Source organism: Coturnix japonica, chromosome 3, assembly GCF_054131305.1.
Source record: "Coturnix japonica strain WE chromosome 3, WE-NBRP24, whole genome shotgun sequence".
Lineage (NCBI taxonomy): Eukaryota > Metazoa > Chordata > Aves > Galliformes > Phasianidae > Coturnix > Coturnix japonica.
The window spans coordinates 84,007,023-84,024,973 of record NC_140665.1 but is presented as its reverse complement, the minus strand read 5'-3'; the positions used below and the strand labels follow the sequence as shown (position 1 = coordinate 84,024,973).

The window sequence follows — 17,951 nt, the reverse complement described above, 5'->3', positions numbered from 1 at the left end:
TTTAAAATTTTCTTTTCTTTTCTTTTCTTTTTACATTTTGAAGTGAAATGGGAGTATAAACAAAATGTGCAATAAAAATTGCTTTCTTTAAATAACAGTTTTATAGGGAATGAGACTACTACTGAATGAGACTACTGCTGAACTTTAAGGGTTATTAGCTATTATTATCCTATGTTAATATACTTGGATAGATCTTCATGCCCAGAGCAGAAGATGGACACAGGATCTCTTTTTTTCTGCCCCTTTTCTCTGCAACTTCAGATGTGTTCTTACTTCTTGAAAATAGGGCACAGCCATCTGCTGGATTAGTATATCTGATATTATACTATACAATCTATTCATCTTCATTTGTCTGTTTTATATTCACCCAGTGTGTGCTAGTAAATATGCATTGTTTCCTTTGAAATGAAATATTTTCTTCAATGTTATAGGGAACATGTTAAAATATAACAAGCATGTAATGCATGTACACAGTTTAAAATCATCATCAGTTCACTCCTTTAATTCAGTTCAATTTTCTCTGCTTACCTGTATTTTTGTTCTTCATTTGCTAAATAGAATTGGTCATACAAAGTATACGCTTCATTTCCTTCCCAGTCTTTCAGGATTATTTTAAGAACGTAGCGCTTCTGATTAGTCAGTTGAGAAACAAACTCATTTCCTAGCCAGTACTCCCCAGCAGGATCACCAAATCCCTGTAATTCAACACATGAAGCAGAGTTACTTAAATAGGCAACTTGTTTTTTCTCCTTTGATTTCAAAGAGATTCCTCAAACAGTTTTTAACTTCAGTGGTTTTCAGTCAGGTAACTCATAATTTTACTGGATCTGTGAAGGTTGATGATCTTTATCTGAAATAATGTATTAGTATAACTTAATAGACTTGGGGCAAGCTGCCAGTAGAAACACAAATATATAAGTAACTCAAAAATGTAGATGTATCATAGAATAGTTGAGGAAAGAAAAATGAAGTTTCTCTTTAAAAACAAACATCACTCTTGTATAAATTGTCAAAGCAGACTTACTACTCTGACATTTTCAAAATGAACATCTAAGGATAAAGACAACTTTCAAAACCTGCATACATTCTAAGGATGCTATTTGTATTACTTTATCATAGAAAATTTCAGATTATAATATCCAATATTAATGCCTCCAAAAATATTGCTTACTATCTTGTACTCTTTCCATGTCCGGTGAAAATCCACACTGCCATCTTCACGTCTCTGAAGAACTGTCCAACCTCCTCCACTGCTTTCCATGTCACAGTAGGCCTACCAAAGTAATTATATAACAGTGTAAGTTCATGTACTCAAGTGAAAATGAAAACAGAGAGCTTATGCTTTACACAGTTCTCCATCCTGGACAGTTTTAAAATATGCAGTGTGTTAATACACATTAACACATTAAGCTAAGAGTACTTGTTTTCATAATTTTTATAGAAATTATTTCTGGTATCCAAAACAACCTTCCTACCAAAATGATTACTGCTGCTTGTCACTGTGTTCCTATGCATGCCCTTGAATCATGACTGAGTGGCACTGAAGCTATATGTCTTTCCCATCCTTTTCCACTAGAGTTGTTCTTATTAGCGCTAGTGGTGAGACACTGGAACAGGTTGTGCATACCCCCTCCCTGGAAGCATTGAGGGGTCTGGAGCACATGTCTTATGGGGAGCAACTGAGGGAGCTGGGATTGTTCAGTCTGGAGAAGAGGAGGCTCAGGGGAGACCTTATTGCCCTCTATAATTACCTGAAAGGAGGTTGTTGTGAGCTGGGGTTCTGCCTCTTCTCTCATGTAACTGGTGATAGGATTAGAGAGAATGGCTTCAAGCTGTGCCAGGGAAGGTTCAGGCTGGATCAGAGCGACCCTGGAGGTGCTCAAGGACTGTTTGGACGTTGCATTGAGGGACATGGTTTAGTGAGAGCTATTGGTGATGGGTGTATGGACTGGATGATCTTGTAGGTCTTTTCCAACCTTGGTGATTCTTTGGTTCAAGGCTGGGCTGGATGGAGCTCTGAGCAACCTGGTTTAGTGTGAAGTGTCCCTGCCTATTGCAGGGGGTTGGAATTACATGATCTTAAAGGTCCCTTCCAACTCCAACTCAAACCATTCTATGAACTGGTAGATGTGCCAAAAGAGTTTTTGAAGGGAAAGCAAGCTCTCAGAGGATATTAAGCATATTGGTTTTTCAACCAGTTGCAATGTATAGTAAATCCAAAGTAGGTGCTGTATGTTGAAGTTGTGTATAGCCTCTGTTCAACATCAAAGAATTGTGCAAATTCTCATAAAGATAAAAGAGGGAAGAAAGTGAGCTGGATCAAGAATTAGTGGTTAAAGTATGTCATGTGAATGAAATTTAACCAAAAGCAGAAAATTTAGTTTGTATTGCTGCATGCAATTTCTTATATATGAACTTTTTTTCACTAATTTAATGACTGGTAATGGTTTGGTAATCGCATAGAACGCTTAGTAAAAATAAAAATTACCTTTAAAAGGAGAGATAAAATTCTAAAGTTTAGATATAATAATGATAAATCTGTTTTAAAAAAGCAAATAATGTATGTATAAAAACTGATTGTCACTGGAGGCTGTGAGATAATGATATAATGCCTTAAAATAGCAAAATATTTTAGTTCCAATATGATTGCAGTATTCTCAGAGTGGATGTCTTAAAATGGGTACTGGCTCTAATAGGAATATTTTGTACGTGGATGGCAAGTTGGTTGACTTTTATAGGCACCGTGTGCTCTTTGTGATAAATACTGTGGTAGTGATGGTAAATTTTTTTCTAAAAGTGGAAACCAGTTTTAGTGGGAACTGCAATACAATATAAAAAACTTAAGAGTAGACTTTCCTCATCAATAATAATGGCATGAATTGTAGGTAAACTTAATCATATATTTTTTCCACATTCATCTGTAAGTGGTTCCAAAAGATGCCAGTTAGATGTTCAAAATAGAAATTATTTTCTTTATTGGGTGGAAAATATGGCTTAGAGAAAGGAATTAAATGGTTTACATTGTTGCTGTTTAGTGTCATAATAGCTGCTGTGAAAGCGGAGTTGGTGAGTGATTATTATTGTTGTTTGAGATTTCAATATATGATTTCTTACTGTTGTACTTTACAGTTTTACACTTGCCCCCTTGAAATAGCTAAAAATTTAATATTATTTTTACCATCTTTAAGTGTAATAACATGAAACATCTTGCTTACAGACTTGACCAGTACTCTATAAATTTATATATTATAAGTATTATAAAGGACGGAGAATAGCCTGTTTGGCACAATGAAGATTAAGGAAAAGATTTGCTTAATTTAAAACAAAAATAAAATGCTGTGTTAGTCAGTAGATGGAATAAATTCTTAATGATCTGTGTGAGAGATCTAGGAAGTATTTATTTGTACTAAAATTAAAATTCATTTTTCGGTAAAATGATACACATTGGAGGCTTTCTATGTCATTTCTAAAATACAGCTCTTCTGACCTTTCTTCCTAGCCTAGGTTTTATATTCTAAAGGAAGAAATGTAACATTTAATAGAACTAGTAAAAATAGATACCAAGATTAGGCAGGCAGCAGGAGTCTTCAAACAGTTGCCAAAATGAATAAAGAGATTAGCATCTCAAATTACGACAAATTGGCAGGGTACATATATATAGTTTATCTTTTGTACTGCTTCAGTACTTGCAGTTCTAGCAGTTGAAACACTGTGAAAGTTGGCCTTCTGTGATGAACTGACAGTTTAAGTGAAAAAAAAAGGGTAACTGATATAACCTATCTGTACTTCTTCAAGACCTTTGACACGAGCCCACACCACAATCTCATCACTAAATTGGAGAGATATAGATTTTAAGGTGAATACAAAATTGGTTGAATGGTCACAGCCAGAGGGTTGTTGTTAATGGCTCTGTGTCCAGGTGAAGGCCAGTGATGAGTGGTATTGCCCAGGTGTCCATCTTGGGACCAGTGCTCTTCTACAGCTTTATCAGTTCCACAGAAAGTGGGATTGAGAGTATCCTCAGCAAGTTTGCTGTTAACACCAAGCTGAGTGGCACAGTTGACACAACAGAAGGGAGGGATGTCATCCAGAAATTTATTCATGCTGAAAATTGGGCACACAATAATCTAATGAGGTTTAACAAGACCAAGTGCATTTGAGTTGGGGCACTCCTAGATATGTGTACAGAGTAGAGGAAAAACTATTTGAGAGCAGCCCGATCAAGAAGGTCTTAGAAGTCCTGGGAGATGAAGAACTTAATATGAACCAGCAGCGTGGGCATGAAGCCCAGAAGGCCAACTGCATACTGGGCTGCATCAAAAGAGAGGTGGTGAGCAGGGTGAGAGAGATGACTGTCCCCCTCTACTCTACCCTTGTGAGGCCCCATCTGGAGTACTGCATGAAGGTAGGGGGGCCACAACTCAAGAAAGATGTGGAGCTTTTGGAACAAGTCCAAAAGCAGACCATGAAAATGATTAGAGGACTAAAGCACTCTTCCTATGAAGAGAAGCTGGGGGAGCTGGGCTTGTTCAACCTTGACAAGGCTCAGGGAAGAACTGTTATCAGCCTTCCAGAAATTAAAAAGTGCTTGTAACCAGGAGATAGATCAAATTTCTACACAGGTAGACAGTGATAGGACAAGGGGGGGAACAGTTTTGAATAAAAGAGTTGTGATTTAAACTAGATATTGGGATTTTTTTCACTGAGAGAGTGGTGAGGTGCTGGAACAGGCTGCCCAAAGAGGTTATGGTTGCCCCAACCATGGAGGTATTCAATACAGATTGGATGCAGCCCTGTACAACCTGGTCTAGTGCCTGATTTAATGGCTGGCAACCCTACCTGCAACACACAGGTTGTAACTAGAGGATCTTTGAGTTCCCTTTCAACCCCATCCATTCTATGATTCCGTGAGAGCTAAAAACAACTGCTTTTCAACTTCAGCTGAGGATCAGTGCTATATTTTATTTTTAAATACTGTAAGATACATATAACCAGAAGTAGTCTGGTTATGTAAGTGTTACATACAAATATGTAAGTGTTCAGGCTTGTCTGTATCACTTTCTGCAATGAAATCTTGTTTAAAGAAAATGGCTTATTGGAAAAGTATGAGTTCTGCAACAAAAGCCCTGCTCAGTGGTGGTGGGAATGGGGAACAGCTCTGCCACTGTTTTGAAGATCTGGGGCACTATGTTGGTAATGGTCATGGTAGTGGTTAAGCCTAACATAAGGGAGTCATCCAGGCTCAACTGTTCTGTCTAACTATAATCAGGAGGTTAAGTGGCTCAAGTTACTGCTGTAAACATGAAGCTATTAACTTTTCATGAGTTTGCTTCTGCCGTTTTTCCTTATGTCAGCAGTCTCTTGCTGTTTTTCCTCTGTGTTTTTAAAAGTACTTAGCTTTTGTCCTGACGCAGAACAGGAAAGTTTGAAAATATTAATGGAATGAAATAATTGTCTTCCTCTCAGCTCATGTGCGATACTTTAGTTTTATATTATGATGGGAGACAAATGAGTGGAGTGGGATCAGTTACACAGATTACACAGAAGTTGTTTATAAGCTTGTTGAGAGGTCAGAAGGTGTTACAAGAGGAAAAGATGAAAACATAAACAGCAGAGCAGCACTTTTGGCAAATGAAAAAGGTCATTCTGTTTCCTGGTCTGAGTGGCTATAAACAGTTGAAAATGGTATAATGTGTTGATTATCCTTAAACCTTCACTTCCCTGTGACAACTCTTCTTATGCATTTGTATTTGTATATTAAAAAAAAAAAAAAAGCCTGTATCAGATCAAAACTTTTTAGTTTCTTATTTTTCTTTTCGTATAGTAATTCAAGCTTTTTTGCTTGTCATTTCTATTTTATTGTAAGTAGGCAGAACAAGATGAAAATTCTTTTAAAGTTTACTTAAATTTCATTGGTGTGTTGAAACTGGTTTATTTTAGCCTCTTGAATCACTGCTGTCAAAATGTTACAGGTGGTTTATTTTGTTTTGTTTTATTTTTTTGGCTAAGTGTTTTAGGCCTTCATGTTCAAAGGTAAAGCATCCAATGCTTTACAGTCAAGGAAATCGGTTCAGGAATGAAGTACTTTTGGTCTTAGTTTTGTAGAAGTTTGAGTCACTTTAAGTTCTCAGATGATATAAATTGACTAAAAATTTATGACTTTGCAAAAGCAGCATCTCTGACACTGAGAAATTACCATTCTGTAATACGGTATGGACTTGTGGCTGCTTTTAGAAAATACTGATGTTCTTTGTATTTGAGAATAAAATTAGAACCAAAGGTAAACACTTGAGGCAAATAGTATTAGGAAATTCAAGGAATGTAGCTTGTCCTGAGATGTCTAGGAAAGACCACTGCAATCTAATCCTTCAGAGATGCAGTAACTTGCACTTAGAGTTGTGATTGTAAATGCTATTTAAATATCCTTTTGCTTCATGCATAATACTACACTTTATTTCATCTTATGTAACTAGTTTTCTTGTGAAGCAGATGTATCAAATATAGATGAGGCTAATCCAAAGGAAAAATGGTCTGTTTTCTGGAGATACAAACTTGCAGATACCATTATTTCACTAGATGTTATCTAGAGAAATTGTAGTTTTTGTGAGTTGTATTTTATGGATCTTACCCAAACAAATGGCTTATTTCCTTTAGATGAGAACTTTTAAGGGTAAAGATCACGATGTCTGGCTTAGGCTAGATGAAATCTTTTTAACCAGTTATTTACTACTACAGTTTTACCACTTGCTTTTCCAAATGTTCCTTCACTTTCTTTTTTTTACACTTTATATTGTTTTTCCTTTTTCTAGGCTTTAAAAAATATTGAGCTACAGCAAAACCACTGTGAAGTCTTACCTTTTAGTTAAGCTATTTAAGGTAGTAGTCTCAAGGAAATTTCTTTATCACCTTTTGTTATTTATGCTGATCTAAACTGGATATCACACATGGATTCAGTACTAGTAGATTGCTTACATGAGTACACACCCCTCAGAGATCTTCCATGTCCCTTTTTTCTGAAGTCTGATTTTAACTCCTTTTGCTACTTGAAGGACATTTAACTTGTGAAGAAATAAAAGGAAACAGGAGAATGTTGGCCCACCTGGCTGCCTTAAATGTTAGCTTTACCTTTTCTTTTTTGAGGGTGTTGTAATCTTCAGCTTGAGAAGCTGCAGAGGAAGAACTAGCTCAATGTGACATCTCATGGAAAGCTGCATTCTTCTAACATTGAACAATAAACTAGCTGTTAAAGTATAGTCAGTGGTTGTCATGTCTGTAAAGTATTAGGAGCTGACATATGTTGGTTTGTCCCCTGGTCATGGGACAGGAATATCTTCCAAGAAAAAGGTCTATTTTATTTAAAGGCATTCATGCATTTCAGGCTGCCATTGTTATCTATGCCATTGGTCATATAGGGCAATTGTGTTGGAGTTGGAGGTTTGAAAACCTTAAGTGCTTTCATCTTCCTTTCAGATACTCACAATCCACATCAGTGACTGCCTACATACTAAAAATATGCTAAATAATAAGTTAACTATTAACTAACCCTTAAACTAGCATGTTTACTAGATCAAATAACTTTTCAACACATATTGTGTATTTTAGGCATCCTACCTTCTTTTCCTGTGCAGAGTTAGGAAATGTTAAGGTGTAGATTCCACTTGTTGTGAGTCCAGATTTGAAAGCTTCAGCACAGTCTTTGAAGCTGATTTGCTCCTCTTTAGCTATGAAGTTGTTCTTAGCTGCTAAAATGCAATAAAGAGAGATAATTAAAATTTACTAATGGTCAGTTATGTAGTCAGCCTATAGCTTTGCCGTTCCAAACATATGCCTGGTCCTGAAGAAAATGACAAATTAAGTTACTAATTATGATTTACATTATATTACTAAGAGATTTTATTCCAAGATCAAGCATTGTTGCTTGACATGTTGAAAAGTGATAACACTTACTAATATGCTGAGTAATAAAACTTAGGTTATAATATCTCCTTCAGTTTAGCATTTCCAGCTCCCATTACCTTTGCATTTGCAACTACCACTTGCATTAACTACTATTACTAATATATCTAAGTAGCAACTTATTATATTGATATGTGGATAGTATTCCAAAATAGAGAAATCTATTGTAGGAATTATTAAATCTCTTATAATACAGCTGACTGAGTGGAGGAACTACTCCAATTTTAGCCAGGCTTTCGCCCCTTGCTGAGCAGAAATGACTTTGTACCAAACTGAAGCTTGGCACTTCAGGCCAACCCACTCCTGAAACATCCCTTCTGGAATTCATTTCTGTAACAGATATATTTTAATATCACTAAGCCGTCTTGTTTTACAGAGCATCTTTTTGTTCAGCTCTTTATTAACTATGAAGGTTGGAATTTCCTGACATTTAGCCTGCTGACTGATATTTCATATTTGACCCTTCAGAGCTTGGTTTTGTGTATTTTCCATTTTAATCTAACAAACACAGCCAGTTAGTACAAAGCTCTAGTTGCTATATAAGTATGTGCATGTATTATAGTGGCTTAATATTATGTTCTCTTTGGCTCACTTATTCATCATTTACCTGTTTTCATGCTTTGCCTTAAATACAAAAATAACACATTCAGTGTTTTAATTGCTTTTCCACACTCCATTGTTTGTAAACTGTCTTAGAAGCTTTCCCTGCTCATTTTGTCTTTTTGGCAAACATTCATTATTTTTTCCACTCCAGCTTTAATGGTGGTGTAGCCAACATGACTTTGACTTGTTTACTTATTTGTGCACTAGCACAGCAGATAACATCAGCAGATAACGTGTACAGCTTTGCTAACGGTATTTAAGGGAATAGTGCCAGTTATTAACTCACACATATGGAAAAGAAAAAAAAAAGTTGGGATTTCACTTTGCCTAGGAAAATCTACAACATCATATTACTAAACACTTTTTGAAGTGAGGATTTAAAGGACTTTACTTTTTAAAAGGAGTACTTTCAAATACCTGTTTCCTTTTTTGATCCAACCAGAGTAATGCAGTATAGTCCATTAATACCGTCTTTTAAGTTGCAATAAGTATATAAGAAATTTCCTGGTATTTAATTTTAAATTCCTTTTTTTTTTTTTTTTTTTTGGGAGGTGGCTTGTGGATTTCTGATCCAGATAGCTTTACAGGCAAGCATAACAGATTCATTACTCCTTTATATAGCACATCTCTAACTTCTACATTTGTCAGAGTTCCATATTGGACATGAAGTTCAAGATAAGAAATTTGTTCATATGTTTAACATTTATCATAACTTTCACCAACCATAGATTTTGTGGTTTTTAATGGAGGCTGTGAACCTGCATAAATGTGGAACCTATGCTTTGCTGTAGGACTGCCAAGAATATGAGGAGAGGGGTTATTGCCTATAAAATTTGTTATGCTGACTGATTTTTTTTAGAATGAGTAGGGAAGCTTCACTTTAAGTCTGGAGGTTCTTCTACACAGGGTTGGTTGTTTCTGTGGTCTGGGCCGTACATAGGTGCTAATAACTGCACCAGTGCCTATTATTTTGCCTTTAGCAGCCATTATAAATTGTCCATTCTTTAATCAAGTCTATGTACGTTGAACAGTGAGAAGTGGCAAAACCAGTATTTGTAAGCCAGGAATAAAAGCTACAAGCCTGTATCATGTGTACTAGCCTAGATATGTGGTCAAGGGAAAGTCACTGCCATATGAGATGAATGATACCTGGAATTGCTGTTGTTTGCTGAACTGTTGGAGAGCTGAGTAGGCATAAGGGTATGAATCACAGAAGATGAGCAAGATAATGAAAACAAACCATGTAAATGATTTTTGTTGTTGGGTATTTTTCCCAGAAAAATAAGTCAGTTAACTCAGATGCAGAATTTAAGGCAAAAAAAAAGTACATTTTTTGAGAAACAGAAGAATCGAAAGACTGGTCATTAAGCTGAGTTTGTATTGTACACAAGCTAGGGAAGGTCACTCAAATTGATGTCTGTGTGCTTTCACTTACAGTTTGGTGTAGATATCATAGTAAGTAAGTTATGAACAGTCTCCATCAAGTCGTGTTGCTGTTTCTGCAGAACGGAGTTGTTTACTGTAGCTGTAACTAACTGCTTTTCTAGTTCTTCTATAATGGAATTCTGTCTGGCTACTAGGACTTGAAGCTGATCTTTTTCATCTTTTATTGACTTCAGCTGAAGTGTGTGCTTGTCTTCCATTTCAAGAACTCTTTTTTCTAGAAAGCTAAATAAAAGGTTACAATTAGGACCTTGGGAAACAATTCTGATGTAAAAAGTATTAAACCTGTTGCAAGTATGCTTTAATTTATTATAGAACTCATTAGTACATAAATGAACAATATTATCTAGTACAGTTGTATCATAAGCTTTTGAAGTGTATCAGTTAAGTCTTTTCAAATATGTATTATAGTAATTATTATACTTATATAAACATTAAATAAATTATGCAATTTCTTATACAAGAAATTTGAAAATTGTCAAAGTTTCAGTAAAAAATAAAAATTTCTACATTGAGGTTTAAAAAAAAACCAACAGACACAATAAATATAGTTCTAAAGCCAGTAAAAGCACATAAGCACTTCTAAAAGTACACAAAGGAATATCATTTTATCAAACTGATAGGCTGCTTACCTGTTTTTTTCTTGTAATTTAGTTATCTCGTTGGTCTGAACAGAAATCTGTCTTTCTAGTTTATTTGTTGAAAGGGAATGTTCCAAAAGCTGAAGTTCAAGTCTGGTTGTCTGATTTAGTACCTAAATAAAATATATAAAAGTATTTGAAAATCAAGATGCATCTTTTAAACCAACTGTAATTTCTCTATATTGTGAAGTTGTGTGTAAACTTATAATGCCAAAGTTGTCTTCTGAACATTTAATTTAGGTACAAATATCTCAGAATTAGAATGAAGAAGAATACACGGGTTTCCACTTATGTTGTTGTTCCACTACCATTTATCACTGGGAGTGTTTCAGTAATATGCTGCATTTTGACCAATGATTGAGAGTTACTGTTTACACTAGTTTTACTGTTAAACCTTCTGTTGTGTTATAAAGCTCTTCTTTCATTACTGGAACTGTTAAGGTTGTTAATCAAAAAATAATGAGTTGTTTTCTCCACCTATTGTAGAAAGAAAACAATTTGCGTATCTCTCACTAGTGGAAATCTTGGCCCAGTCCTCTAAAACCATTAGTTCACTCTTAGCTATTTTCCTTAATCCCAAATTATATTCTGAGGTGTTTAGCATTAGGCCACATTTGTCAAGTAATTCCTTGTGTTTTAATATCACCTTTTGTATATGGACTGTTTACTGTCTACATTTATTTGTGTCATTAAAGGAAGAAATTGGGAAGCATGGAAAGTGCTTCTGTTTTGTCCTGGACTGCATTACTTTGAGGCATGTTTTCTAGAAATATGTTCTCATTGTTTTAGAACAGCTTTTTTAATTCAGTAAAATTTGGCTTTCATTGGCAGGAAGAATTGATTGCTCATGTCCTTCATGTTAAAGTGTCATTCAGGACATGATTTCACAATTAACTGTAACTGAAAATTATTGCCAAAAAGTGTCCTTGAGAGAGCAATTGTTCGGTTAATTTCCTTATGTTGTTAATTAAGACCTTCACCCAGCCACCAGTAAATTCCAAGCAGAGAAGGAAAGTCAGTGATGATTTTCTTCCTCTAAGCAGAAAATAACTGAAGAATTTCCATCAAGTCATTACTGTGAATAAATACATTCTCTCATCGTGTGCAAAATACTGGGCTTCCCAATAAGAAAGTTGAATTCACATCTGTGAACTATGAACAGTTTATCAAGCAATTCTCAAAGGCTTATGTTAGGTTTAAAAGTATATTTGTACTCACTGGATGAGTTCTACAGATAGTAAAGCGCCTAGCAAGGGTTTTAGGTATTATACAGGGTTTTATGTGTTAGTTACATAATAAATTATGTGCTACACACTGTATTCGCTTGTCTGGGGTTTACACACACATAACTTTCCTACCATGTTAGCAAAACTACAAATACACAACATTCTGCATTGATTAGATTTGTCCTCATCTTTAAAAGTAAAACATAATAAGAACTTGCATTCTATTTCACATAAAGTCTTATTGTAGTTAATACTTTTCAATTGAAGATAAATCTTTTGATGTTTTTGTTGTTTGAAATTGTTCAGAGATTAATATGCTGTAGGCAGGTTTACTTTAATATATAAAAAAAATCTTTAAAAATCACATTTTTTATTTATAAGAATTTTTTTAAAACACACAAGAAAATTCAAACAAAACAGTTTAGTAAATGGAACAAAGGCAGAGTGGGAAGGAACTGTGTTTGCTAAGATCTGGTGGTAAGAGGTGAGTACTGAAGAGCTATACAACAAGAGTTGTATAAAAGCATACCGTTACCAAAGTGTATGCTTGAACCTATGGTAGTAGTTTAAAGAACATTATCTTTGAAGATGGATGTAACTTCTGTCTTGCCAGACAGTCTTCAAATCCTTCCATAACAGAACTCTTTCATGTTACCAAATATTTATTTTTTCTTAAGCTGGGTAGAGCTGTTGATGATAATCATAGAAGATGCCATGTTGGATGGGACCTACAAGGATCACTGTGTCCAACTCCTGGCATATGAATGAAAAGATTAAATATTTTCAAAGCCCAATGAAAAGAGATGCTTTGAGGTTTAAGATTAGAACATTTTTGAAGAGAAAAAAAATATATATGGCTACTCTAATGGATTGTGGATGGCACAAACAAATGTCAAAAATCACTTTTATCACCAGCAACATTAAGGAAGCCATATTCCCTACAGATTTCCCTCCAGCTCCCTGCTCATGTCAGCGCTGACTGCATCTGCACAAAAGTTTCCTGGAACAGGTTGCCCAGCCAAGGAGGTTGTGGATGCCCTGCCCCTGGATGCATTCAAGGCCAGGCTGGATGTGACACTGAGCAGCCTGGTGGATTGAAACTAGATGATCTTTGAGGTCTTTTCCAGCCCAGACCATTCTACTATTCTATGATTCCTAAGCTGTGGGCTTTTCCGAGCTACCTGGACAACTGCATCAACAACTCCACACATATCTCTCTCTGAGATGTGTGTATCTTATCTTATTACTGTTAGGACATAGGAGAAGTAACAGAGGTACAGGTGCTTGCACTGGGAAAACAAGGACCTTATATTGGAGTGTGATTATGATTTTCAAAGGATCAGAAAAACAATGTTAGAATGGATCTGAGGCTCCTTTGGCACAGTTACAAGCCCAGAGTCTGGCAATAACCAAAAATACCCAGTAATAATAACCTGTTAGTCCACAGACAATTGAACCACAGTGGTGATGCTCCAACACAAATCAGCATTTCCACATGTACAGACAAACATGTATCCATACAGGATACTTTCACTTTTACATAATGATTGACTTCCAATTGTTGAACTGCATAGTGTAACACTAAACTGTGTTAAATGTCGTTACAGGAGTTTGGGGAGCAGAAGCATTTTTAGTTTGAAATCTTTACTTACTTGTGCTTCAACATCTGTTAATTTGCGGGTCTGCTCAGCTGTTTGATTTAGTAAGTTTGTGCCTATTTCAATCATTACTGCAGTCTGGTTCTGCACTGCAGTTTGCTGGATCTCTACCATTTCTTTCTTCATACTGTCTTGGATGTAATTCTCAAGCTACATGGGAAAGGAAAAAAAGAAGATAGTTGCATTCTTTAAATGTTGGAAGGGGGGTGGTAGTACAGTAAGCCTGCTGTCTGCCTTGCTAAACAAATTTGTTTTTTGTCCTTGTCTGTTTTACATTTCTGTGAAGCTTCCCAACATTAAGCTCTGCCAGAGGAAGGGCAAAGATGACAAGGAATGTGTGACCATCTATTTTCTAAAGGCAGGAACACAGATTTGCTGAAGGTAGCTAGAACTCAGCGGTGAGAATGCTTGCAGACACTGGGAACTTCTTTTATGGTAGTGCTCCCACCATTGTAACCACCAGAGTAGCTTCACCAGCTTTGGCAGCGATGGGAATTTTTTAGAAGACAAAAGCTTTGCAGTTTAGTCATCTTCCTGTATCCAGACTCAAATATTTTCAAGAGCATTTTTCATCACCCAACTTGATGTCAGAGAAGGGGTCGAATGTCATTTAACACTGATGTGCGTATTTTTATCACAGAAACTTTCAAATAAAGACATGAAACAGTAGGAAAATCCATAAATACTTTAAATGCTTATTATTTTGGAATGTAAAAACTGTCTAAAATACTTGATTCCAAAGTTATTTCAATGACTAAACTAATGAGGTTTTTGGTAGTCACTTTATAGAGGAATATGTTGCTTTCAAAGAAAGCAAGGAGGAATTTCAGTTAGCATTTCATGAAATCTTTCTTCCCATATGTTTGGGTTATCCAAAACAATCTCATTTTTCTCCATGCTTCTTTAAAATCATGTTCTTGATAACTCTGCAAATATTTCATAATCCATTAATGAGTCATTTCCTTATCTTTAAACTCTGTTCAAAATACAGGCTATCTAATCTATTTATTTTTTTAATTGCTGTTGACAGGAAATTTCTAGAATTAAGCTTCTACCTGAAATATCAGTGATCCCATATTTCTGCTACTACAAATGTTCAGAGCTATGAGCCTAAATTACTTCTCTTTGTCAGGAGTTTCATTCAGAGGGGATGGTTTCAAGCTGCAGCAGGGGAGATTCAGGCTGGACATAAGGAAGTATTACTTCTCAGAAAGGGTGGTCAGGCACTGGAATGGACTGCCCAGGGATGTGGTGGAGTCACCAGCCCTGGATGTTGTGTTGAGGGACATGTTTTAGTGGGAGCTATTGGTAATAGGTTGGACTGGATGATCTTTTAGGTCTTTTCCAAGCTTGGCGATTCTGTGATTCTGTGAGTTAGGCTACAGCTGTAAGAAACAAATTCTTTTTCACAATATCATTGTAGTTAGCTTTTCCGAATTATGGGCTTTACTTCTAGGAATTCAGTGCTTTTTCTTCAGAATCTACTGAATATATCCTTAAAAGCATTAGGAAATCTGAATCTACATTCATATGCCTACACTCAAAGTAAAATCTGTCTTTAAAAAAAAAACAAGGAAATGAAAACTTGCTGGTAAAAGAGAGCAGTTTTGGCAGACAAATCCACCAAATAGGGACTGTGGTAGCTGTGGAAATCACAAAGTATCCTTTTAAAATGTGGGAATTGTAAATCTGTGTGAGAAAAATTAAAAAATAATTTCTGACAAGATATGAGATCTGTAAACAAGTTTACAAAAAGTAGCTGAAGTTAAAATTTTCAACTTACTGGAGTTGAAGTAAGCAGAAGTATTTCAAAACAGTAATTTTAAGAATCCCGTTTGCTGAAGGGTCATTTTTTTGTCTATCCTTCAGTGCTTTTGGGGGACACTCAGTCTAAGACAAGTTGCAAAGTAATCCATGTATGCACTGCTGTTAACCATAATCACTTAATACAAGGCTGAATAACAGATTTGGCTTTCAAATGTCTTGGTATGGATTTTGTTGTCTGTGCAACACATTGCAAGAGTTCTTTGAGGCGGGAAGGTGATAGGGAAGATTGAGTCTGGGGGAACATGGAGAAATGGATTCCTTTTTTGAACTCCTGTCTCTCTGATATCCTAAAAGTGAGCCAGCTTGATAGCTTACCTGTATCCATTATTCATGAAATAAATACTGCTCTTGTTGATCATTTCTTGGAGCTAGATCTTTAAGTAAACTTTTTCATAGTATAGTATAGTTATTGAATACCGAGTTATTTCCTTTACATTTTTATATAACTAAAGTTTGACTTTGGATGCTGTTGTACTGATAAAAGTAAGTGCCTAAACACTGAGAGTCTACAGCTCTTTTTCTTCAGGGATGACACATAAGATCACTCTAACATCATTTGAACAAGAGAACATGTTACTACAAGGAAGATGCTAGTAAATAACAAATAGCTAGCATGTATGCTTCCTTTAAATTCAACATTATTTTGTTTTTGTCCAATATGACCAGGCTTATAAAACACTATTTGTTTGTTCTCTCCATTCTCTAAACTCTAGTGAACTGCAATGCACAACAGAAATTTCTGACTTGGCACAAGCTTTGACCCATATCTGTAAAAAAGCTGCTGCATTTACCACCCAGCTATACTACAAGGATTGAGTAGTTAGCATTTTACAAGTGGCCTTTAGGCAATGCTAGGTGTTCTTTTATGACAACACTTTCGAATGCTAAAAGTCAGGGTACCATCAACTGATTTGGAGCATGATAATTTAATGTGGCTATCTTCAGTTTTCATCATACTATGGCAGTTCAAGTTCTTCCCTATTCTCCTGTTACTCCTAAATATTGCTCATTTTCAAAAGCCGCCCTGCCAGAGACACATCTAGTTTGATCAAATATGGTAGAATTTTAAACTTGAGTACATTACATTATAGTGATAATTTTAATACTAAAGCAAACCAATTTTTAGTGCAACGTAGTTTAATGAGTTGTACAAGAATATGAAGGCTTTTAGATAAAAATATATAATTCCTCAACAAAGTTAGATGGTGCTTCATAAAGACTGAGAACAATTAATATGTCTCATCTGAAGGTGCTGCAACATCGGGATTAAACAGTTTGAGCCATGATTAACTTTAGAAACTGAAACTACACAGTTGGATGTCATTATGGACATCTTGGAAAAGACCTTTAATCTAAATGTACTTCTGTTAAATGAAAATGAAGGGAAATATCCAGAATTAGAATACATTTGAATACATTTGATTTGCTTCAGTACAACATACATTTCCGATATGAAAAAGTATTGAAAATATCATTGTCTTTTTTAATTTAGGGGGGAAAAAAATAAAAAGCCCATAATAGAAACAAAGAAAGCAATAAATAGTTCAGCAGAGTTATCAGAGCTTTGATTCTTTTCCACTTCATTGAAAGTAAATTATTTCAATAAGTAGTTGTGAATATTTAAACCTCATTCTTGAAGGTTGGTTTCCTGTTCATTGCAGGCAGAGGTCAAAATGAGAATCTGAGCAAGGCTGTATCTTCAAATAAGGTTACAGAATTGCAAGGCTTCTTTGAAAAATGTTATCACTGGGTTATTCCAAAACCTACTACTAGAAAATGAGTTAATTCTGGGCTTAAAGGTAAGGTAAACAAGTTAAGGTAGGCTTAGGCAATTCCCTAGCTAAAGCTCAGAGCTGTAAGGTTGTTCTGATTACAGTACACAGAACCTTTGATTACAGTTTAAGGCATCTGGCAGTTCTGGTTGCAAGATTTTAAATCCTTTGTCACTGTGCTTTCAACTTTACAAAGCAGTCTTGTTTAGGTACACAGATCTGCATCTTTGTATTTTATCTTATTTGAATATCCTTAAGTCTATTGCCACATATCTAAACACTGTCATCTGTTTTTTCCAAATTACATATCATGAATGTGGTGCATTCTAAACCTCTGAAGTATTCTCTTGGCTAAAGCTTAACAGTTTGTCTTCAAATCTGTTTTCAAACTGAAAAACGTTGAATAGACAATTTAAGGAATATGGTATTAGTGTGTACTTGGAAGCACAAAATATGAGCATCAAAAGAGATTTATTTTAATGTTTGTGGCCAGTTTCATTATCTGGCTCATTTACTCTAATTTAAAGCAACATGAAGCATTGAAGTGATATGGATCTATTAAGTGTTTTTTTTCTCCCTATAAGTCCTACAAAGCATAACTTCATAAACCCTTCCTTTTCTTTCCTTTATATTCCCTAATCCTTTCCTAAAATTGTGCATTCTCTGAATACACATATCATGAAAAAATCTCTTAACTTTGAATAGATGTATGCACTCATCTCTTCTGATTTATAGTTCTTCTTCATACAATGTGAAAGTGCAGAAATAGAAAGTTTTTACACCTACACTTTTTGGTTTTGTTAGGGGCTGTTTTTATTTATTTGT

General features: G+C 35.4%; 2 protein-coding genes across 7 annotated transcripts in view; one reads left to right on the top strand and one right to left on the bottom strand.

Moving 5' to 3' along the window:
- The window catches only part of MCPH1 (microcephalin 1), a 108,558-nt gene that overhangs the window by 39,590 nt on the left and 51,017 nt on the right, over nt 1–17,951 (top strand). The window contains exon 12 of one of the 3 annotated variants that reach the window (XM_085543897.1): nt 192–3,472. The exons of the other annotated variants lie outside the window; for them this stretch is intronic. Within the exon in view, the coding sequence (XP_085400023.1) occupies nt 192–404 (213 nt within the window). The 3' untranslated portion in view covers nt 405–3,472. Of the gene's footprint in view, nt 1–191; nt 3,473–17,951 lie in introns of those variants that run through there. 3 annotated transcript variants of the gene reach the window in all.
- ANGPT2 (angiopoietin 2) overlaps nt 1–17,951 on the bottom strand; it is a 40,303-nt gene that overhangs the window by 4,177 nt on the left and 18,175 nt on the right. Inside the window, exons 2-7 of one of the 4 annotated variants that reach the window (XM_015859295.3) lie at nt 13,522–13,677; nt 10,635–10,756; nt 9,995–10,227; nt 7,612–7,742; nt 1,172–1,273; nt 529–695 (exon numbers count right to left, since the gene is read on the bottom strand). In XM_015859295.3, coding sequence (XP_015714781.1) covers nt 529–695; nt 1,172–1,273; nt 7,612–7,742; nt 9,995–10,227; nt 10,635–10,756; nt 13,522–13,677 — 911 coding nt within the window. The remainder of the gene's footprint in view (nt 1–528; nt 696–1,171; nt 1,274–7,611; nt 7,743–9,994; nt 10,228–10,634; nt 10,757–13,521; nt 13,678–17,951) is intronic. The other 3 variants (XM_015859296.3, XM_015859297.3, XM_085543900.1) reach the window with 3 other exon arrangements.